General features: G+C 42.3%; 1 protein-coding gene across 2 annotated transcripts in view; it reads right to left on the bottom strand.

Annotated features, from left to right (window-relative positions):
- Positions 1-384: 384 nt before the first annotated feature.
- LRCH1 (leucine rich repeats and calponin homology domain containing 1) overlaps positions 385-8,425 on the bottom strand; it is a 187,279-nt gene continuing 179,238 nt past the window's right edge. For both annotated transcript variants that reach the window (XM_024755375.1, XM_024755376.1), the window contains exon 19: positions 385-1,437. In XM_024755375.1, coding sequence (XP_024611143.1) covers positions 1,327-1,437 — 111 coding nt within the window. In that variant the 3' untranslated portion in view covers positions 385-1,326. The remainder of the gene's footprint in view (positions 1,438-8,425) is intronic.

Here is an 8,425-nt window from a genome sequence, read left to right as displayed (position 1 = left end):
GACGGACTACGTTGAAAGCCACCAACTAAGCTGCAATAAAATAAGCACGTCTACATCTCAGAATAGTTTCCTCTTTTAAAACGGGCAGCTGCAAAAAGTGCTGGTCTCCTGATCCAAGTCCTATATACCTTCAGTTAATTCTTGACCACTCTCCACCGAAGCGGCCCTTAAAAAACTTCTTGGTTAAACGATAACCTTTTTCTCATCTCCACTTTCCTATACCACTTCCTTATTATCTACCTTTGGTGCTACACTTTTAATTACCCAAGTTACAGTGCAAAATTACACTACAAGACACATGACGCCAACACTTGTTACTTCTTCATGTTAAAACGTGAATGTTTTGTGAATAGCAAAGTAAGTATGAACCCAAAAAATTAACTGTTCACATTTTATCTTCAAGTTTAATATGTCTTTTTTTTTTCCATCACAGCTATTTACAAACAACTTTGGGGTGCTCTCTTGATTTCTGTCAGTTCATTATATCAGGGGACAACAGGGCTGCTGGAATGTAGGAAGCTGGATGGAATGCAGAAAATATAAATAAGACCAATGTTCCAGAAACCAAAGTATAAATAACGCCTCCCCCAGAAAATAGTTCTTGTCACAGAAGCACCTGCTTTTTGCTTAATTTTTTTTTTTTTTGAGTCATATACACCAGAAAACATGACTATGGAGACCTAGAACTACTTGCACACCGAAGAGGATAGAAAATAACTCAATATTTATAATATTAAAATAAAGTGTTTAACCACAAAAAAGCAGTAATAAAATAGTTTCCTAATTTACAATTTGCATCCAAAGGATGAATAACAACTCACTAATAAATAATATTTATATAAATATTTTGTATGTCGAAAATAGTTTTTTTAAAAGGCAATGGTCTCAAGAAACTTCTTGAAAAATTTGGTGGCAAAAAACCTGACTGCAAGTTCCCCTCCCCACCCCCCCCCAAAATACACATTGCGTTTGGTTTTAATAAAACAAATGCATCTTGCTGCAAAACGGCTGTGCTTGGTGTTTTGGTAATGGCAGTGGGTGAGCATGGAAGGGATGAAGGAGGTTGTAGAAGGCATTGATGAGCTGCTTGGTCCTTCACAACCAGCTCCCTCACGGGATTTTAGGCAAATACCTGTCAGGTCTTAATGTCAGAGGCAGTTATGAAAGGTAGAAAATCTTCTTTTGTGTCCTCCCGTCAATTCAACTAGAGTCGGGGAACTGACAAGCAGTGAGTGGGAGGTTGGAGGGGGCAGGTGCTGAGAGGAGAGTTTAGGATCTCTGACCGGAAAAACGTCTGAGCCACGACCCAAAGGAGAGGAGTTGGTCTCATGTGAATAGAGCCTTTGTTACAGTTACATCTAGCAATGCTTGAACGGTGATGCCCACTTTGACCAGGCCTTTCTCTTCAAGGATGTGATGGGGCAGACACAGTTTTTCCTAAAAGGAAGAAGAACAAAGCATTGATTTTTAGATGACTGGAATCTAATTACAACATCTCGAGATACCACTGACAGGAGTTAAGTCGAGCTCTGAAGTATGTCTATCTAATCACTTCAGACTGTGCTCTCTCCCTAGCTTTCAACGCATTTTGCAAAGACCTTTTCTGTGTTTGCAAAGAAAACAATGATTTTCCACAAGTGAGGGTTGTCCTAGAAAGACTTCCAATCATCCTGAAATGTGCAAAAGAGCTAAACATTTTTTAAAAACCTTGACACTAAATAAGTGAGCTACATACCATCAGCTGGAAACCACCCACCAAGAACATATTAGCTTATATTCTTATACAGCAAAATTTCACATAGCCTCTCACACATTTTAAAGGAACTTGAGTACTCATTTATGCAGACCACACACCATTCTACTGACCATAAATCTTGACTTAGTTCATTTTATTTCCTGTGATCTCTGGAATGGAGGCATGCTTTCTTCACAGTTTATGAACAGCCTTGTAAATAAGTAATTTTAACCACAGCGTTTAAGAGCCTCCCTTTTAAGACTCTTTTATAAAACTGTCAAAGACACAAATATCCTGCTACCTTCTCATACTGTATTTTTGCTCTTGGGAAATGTCCAGCACATACTACTCAAGGAAGATAACCAAGGCGGCTCACTCCCTGTGTGTGGTACCCTGCATGCTCAACCACCAGTTTACAAAAGAGCAAAAACAAATAATTTTACACTTTTGTCATTTGACCCCGGTCTGATACCATACAAGGGAATCTCCTTCCAGAGTGTGTCTCCTTGGCTGGGAAACAACTCCACAGCAAACACTCCCTCTCATCTACCCAAAGATGGTGTGTTTTCCACAGTCCAATAACCACTGGTCTTAAGGACAGTTGAAATTGGGAGCTGCGTCAAGCCCCAGGCGGTGGACACAGTGTTTAACATGAAGCCAATCAGGTCTCGGATCAGCACTGCTTCCTTGCAGTTCTCTTGCTGGAGGAATCAGGTATTCCGGCTGCGCCAATGCAGGACTCTCCACTAAGTACCCCAGATGTGGGTACTGTGCTCTTAAAAAGGTCATCCAAAGACACATCGTGACATCTCCAAGAACCTGTTCCACAACCTCGAAATGCTGGTGGGCTCCACGCTTGCAGTCTTACCATCCCCCATCCCTCCCACTTCCCTAACTTATGGTAAATTCAGAGTATCTCAAACTCGGACTCCAGGCCTTGAGAAATGGCCACTTGTCAATATAAAACAGCCGATTCTTTACGATACAATTTTAACAATTATTTCAAGTGGCTGCTGTGTGTCAAATAGGATTATCTTGTCATCAGTGGGGTGTCGAGGGGAGGCAACTTTACGCTGCTTGCCAACTTAGCAGCCAAACGTCAGCCTGAGTTGTGAACAGGGTACTAGGCCAGGATGGACGGTGCTTCCTCCTCCTGCCGCAGCCAGAGGTCAGTGTGTACCCTTTGCTGACACCTCCTGCTTGCCATGGGCTTGTGAAATCAGCTGAATTTCACTTCATTGGTAAGGCTGGTCCCACGGGGGCAGCGATATATTTTCCTCATTCTTATGGCTTCCACAGCACGCCAGTAGGATATTATAAATGGCTGCTAATTATGGTTAAGTTCCTGGTACAAGGTATTACTTGGGGGAAAAAAAAATGTCTTCACTTTATACCATATGCTAAAATCAATCTGATATGAGTTGAAGAGTTAAATGTTAAAAAACGTCCACAACATTCCTTCCCAATAAAATATAGATACCTATTTAATATTTTCTCTGGTAGATGGATGGGGATGAAAAAGTGATATAAAAATCACAAAGGAAAAGATAAAAACAATTGATCACCTGAAAGTATACAGCTTCTGTGTGCCAAAAAAAAAAAAAAAATTAAACGATAAACAACAAACTGTAAAAAAAAATTATTTGCGTCAAATTACAAAGGGTTTTATATTGACACATAAGAGCTCAACAAATCGGTGAGAAAAACACTGAGATCAATCATGCAGCACGACTGGGCGAGGAACGTGAATAGAAATTTTAGAGCAATAGATTTGCCCAAGGCATTCTGAACAAGACATTTTGCTTCTTGACCTGTGTTCCCCTATGTTTAGTCACAAACGTTCCTGAATTCTACAACTAAAATTTGCACAAAGCCTAATCTCTGTGCAACATGGCTTTGAGGGGGCTATCCTGAGTCCTGCTTGAGCTGTGACATGTCTCCACTGATGAGTGGTGGGGCCGGTGGTCTGCAGAGTTGAGTTTCCATGCTCGAGGTCATGCTTGGGAAGGGCTGGGGCTCCAGAGAAACAAGGATGGGAAGATACTGAGGCCTCAGCCTCCTGCTGACAGGACGTTGGAGGTGTCACACACCGAGTCAGCTTAAGGTCATCCCCTCTCCCAGGCATTTCTCACCTCCCTGGTCTCCTCATTGCTAAACCAGGTGCAGAGTTCAAACTTCTCCCTTCCACCCTTACAGCTGGTGACAAGGAGTAAATAAAAGACATAAAAAGGTATCCCTTGCATCCTTTCTGGCTTTCTCTTTTAATTCAGACGTCCTAAGAAGCCCTGAGGTGCCCTCAGATTACATTATAGGGTTGGAGGTACCTACGAAGACTGGCGTCAGATCATAGAAACCTTATGAAAACATGGCAGCTGTGGTTGTTCTATCACAGGACTGGGAGGGAGACTGATGGGAATCATGACTTCAGATGCTGGTTGACAAGACAAGCAAGGGGAGCCTGCCAGAAATACGGAGGGGCTTTGAGGATGGCCAGAAGGCCACCTCCAGCACACTAGTCCTGTCGCTGCATATCCTATGGGGGAGGGGATCCCTGAAGTGAGCTACAAGTTGTGATGGGGAAGGAACTGCTGTGGATCTATAGCTTGATGGGAAATGACAGAGAAGGGTCACCTCACCTTGTATATAATGGATCTAAAGGAGAGAGGTGAATATTTACACTGAGTTTAAATGCATCAGTTTCATTGTTAGAGGACATGAGTGGCTTTCATTGAGAATGCAGCAGCAGACTGCTCTAGGATACCCATGAGCTCCTTTTGCTGTGTTTCTTCTTAAAGCACAGAACAGAATCATAAAGCAGTATCCTGCATAAAAATATTCTGAGCCCCCTCTGAAGGACTCGTCCTGTCCTTCGCACTGTTTCTCCAATGGCGGAAACAAATATTCACTCTTATGCCCTCACCCACCCCTCTTCTGAGCCACAACAAGCAGGGTTGGAAAAGGCAGGTAAGCCATAAAGACTAAATTCCAACTTTGCAAGATTTCTGGGGGCGCCTCCTACAGGCCTGGCACCGATGCTATGGATTTGCATTGGCTTTTTCTTTATGACTACTCTGCGAGGTAGATGCAATATTTCTACTTTGCAGAGGAGAAAACTGAGATGTAGAGAGTTTAACTTTGCTCAAGTCACACAACAGGTAAGTACTGCAACCAGGATTTGAACTTGTGTCTCATCTTACAGCTGGGGCCCCTTCCATGACATCATGCTGCTTCCCGTAAGGTCCTTGATGACCAACCAGCGAGCAGGTCCTGTCTGTGCCCGGGAGACAGGAAGAGGCCCCTGCCCCCTCGGAGTCCTCTCCAGGCCAGTCCCACCAAATTCAACGTCAGGTGGGCATCAGAGAACCCTCAGCTCGGGGAAGGGCGTTAGCTCTGTCACTCAGCTCATTTGGTTTCTCTTCGCAGTGAGGGCCAGACGTCTTGTTCCGGCGGCAAATGCCTCATGGGAGTAGGCAGATCGCCATCACCGCCTGGCTCTCCTTTTTCTATAGTTTCTTACGCTCCCCAGCAGTCACAGGCCTCCTGCCAGGCCACCGCTAGACAAAATAAAGTCACCCATGCAGCACTTTTCATGTTGTTCAGTCTGCTTCTAAAATGTAAAGTCCTGGCACTAACTGATTGAACCTTAAAACAAAACTGTCTGCATCATTTTCATGTAAGAGAACTTCAGTTCCTGCTTTGCCGTGTGAGGGTTCCGAGGGGCAGCTTCTTCCGATGTGAAATGCAGACCATGTCAACCTCTTCCAGACAGAGAGGATTTCTTGTCACTCTTCATTTGATTCTCTGCTTTCCAGCCGTGCTACTTTCTAGTCCTTCTTTCTAGAACATTTATTCTCTACACACAACTACCCCTTCTCTCACCTCCCTAATCCATACACCCTTCACCTGGCTATTCCTACATATCTTTAAGGCCTCAGTGCAAACATCACAGTTCTAGGAAGGCTTCAAAGATCACCCACTCCCATCAGGGTTGGGCCCCCCTGTCCACGTGTTTCATATACAGAATCTTGTATCTGACCTATCACAGGACCTTATCACATTGAATTCTTCTTTATTTGTCCACTAGATCCACTACACAGGGTCCAAAAACCTGCAAGCCAATCCAGCCCATAGCCTGTTTTTGTAAATAAAGTTTTATTGAGACACATTTACGAGTGTCTGTGGCTACTTTCACACTATAGCAGCTGAGCTGGGTAGTCCTAACAGAGATGGTATGGCCCCCAAAGCCGAAAATATTTACTGGCACTTTACAGAAGAAGTTTGCTGACTCCTGATTTTTGAAGACAGGGTCACGTGTCATGGTCACCTTTTTATCCCCAAGATGGGGTCTTGTACAAAGGGTGCTCATTCAATATGTGAGGAATGAATGAATGAACACAATCATAAACAAAATCCAGTGAAAAAGCAAGGAACTGGACCCTCACAGTCTTAAGGAGAAAAGCGTACATTCTATTATATATACCTGATAGTTTATTGAGAACTAATTTCAAAATCTGAAGCCTCATTTTAAAAACCTAATCTCCTGAAAGAAAATCACATTAAAATATTTTTCACCTCATCCGGAACCACTTTCAAGCTCCTGAAATTTTAATCTACTGTCCATGACTTTTACCCTGTAGGTGAAACGCCCTTTTTCCTTATGACAGAGACCAGCATGGATTATAGAGAGATAACCCTAGCCACTATGCCCTAAATTTAATTTCTCACTCACAAATAACTAGTATCAGGATATCAAGTGCCTTTACTTATCTACTCATTGATGAAACTCCTACTCAGCTGTCTTGCTTTTGAGCTCTGTAGGGCCCTTCCCCCCAGCACTGTTTTATATGTCTCTCCCCAAGTACAATGAGCTACATACGAACCACAAATCCATAACGAGAAGGAACTAATAGAACTTACTTAGTTGTCACCTATTTTGGCAATCCTGACACGGAGTAGCAAGTTACTACCAATTGGAAGAACTGGAGAAGGAGAACTTTCTATTTCAAATAGATCTTTCTATTTCAAAAAGAATATGTAAATAAATGCTTGGTAATTTTTATCAGGCATTGTAAGTACTGAAAAAAAAGGTCTTCCTTGTGAGAGGAAGATTTAGTATGCGCATATAAATCACCCAACCACCTCTCAGATGACAGGTGGGTTGGCCGAGTGTCCCTAGTCACCTGGCAATGGCAGGCATCATACTAGCCTATGAGTCGGTGTGTGAGTACCTTGGGGAAGAACCATGGGGAGGCTTAATAATATTCTGAATAGAAATGAGTAGCCATGGACAAGACAGTTCGTTCCAAGCTTTGCCTAAAGGGCTAAACTAACTGTGCTCTGCTTGTTACCAGACTACTTGATGAAAAAATACCACCTAACAGATCCCCAGAGGAGCAACGCGTTAGGGTACAGATACACTAATGACATGAGAGGTGAAGGTGCATCTAAAAAATACTTTGGATGCCAGAACTGAAATATGAACACGGCCAAAGAACTATGTCAAGTCAGCGCTGAAAATTAAATCTGATCTCCCAGGATTGCGCTCCTCAGTTTTCATTGACAGAATTTTCTTTCAGGCGGTCACCCGGTAAGTCATCTCTCTTCTTCCCCTGTGCCCCCCACCCACTTCAAGAAGAAAAATCCAAACAGCTGGGCAGAAGTGCTGAGCGCGACTCTGGATACACACAAATTAACGTACTGATGGGCCCATAAAAACCTGGATCTGTCACCCAACATGTGTTTATTAAGCAACTTATGGCTCAGGGCGCTCATCAGACATCGTACAAAGGGATTTTATTGTGTTACAGACTGAAGAGTACAAGATAGCACCAAAGGCAATTCAGTACATCTGCGGGTTACTTATTACACAACTGACGTTAGATAACTTCCGCATACTCTGTATTTCACCAATCAACCCAAAATCAGGAGGGAAAAGCTCAGTGAACTCAAGATATTATCATGTAAAGAATGTCTCCTGTTAGAAAATCTCATCTGATTTACCAACAAAGGATCTTTATAAATATATTCTTCTAACTATGTGACCTTTCCACATCCTCAAGTCCCCTGGATTCATGGAAATGTTCAGAAAAATAAAATTATCTTCTTAGTAGCCATCTAGAAAGACTGTTTCCATGTGAGTAAACTAGAAATTTATCTTGAGGAAGTGAACTCCATCATCCCCCCACCACCACCAATTTAAGAAACAATATTTGGCAACCAGAGGTAAACAGAAGCACAGGGGAGTCTGTCTTCACCTTGGAGCAGGGCCGTCTCATATTATAAGACGACATCCCAGAACCAGGAATATCTTGTCCTAGATAAGATTCTAATGTCTTTTTTCTTTAATTGCAAACTGATCACATTGCTCCGAAAGCAGATATAGTTATTAATATATAATCCTTTAAGCTTACTTAAACATAAAAGCAGGTTGCTAATGTCACTGGAAATCAAAGGTTAAATGGAAATTTCAAGTCACCGAAGAAACTACATTCTTCTAAAATAAGAGCAATCTTATTGGTTCCTGTCATAGTAACCCCAGCCCTAGGCCCAAGAATGTTCCATGACTCACGGCTTTATTTGAAAATAAATACTGTCAAATCCATCACATTCTAGACCTGAAGTTATGATGTGATGTAGCAAAAAAAAAAAAAAAAAAAACGAAATAACACACTACATTATTTAAAAATAAAA

Source organism: Neophocaena asiaeorientalis, unplaced genomic scaffold (genome assembly GCF_003031525.2).
Source record: "Neophocaena asiaeorientalis asiaeorientalis breed wild unplaced genomic scaffold, Neophocaena_asiaeorientalis_V1.1 scaffold59, whole genome shotgun sequence".
Lineage (NCBI taxonomy): Eukaryota > Metazoa > Chordata > Mammalia > Artiodactyla > Phocoenidae > Neophocaena > Neophocaena asiaeorientalis.
The sequence above is the reverse complement of the archived record's forward strand: the minus strand, read 5'-3'. Positions and strand labels throughout refer to the sequence as shown.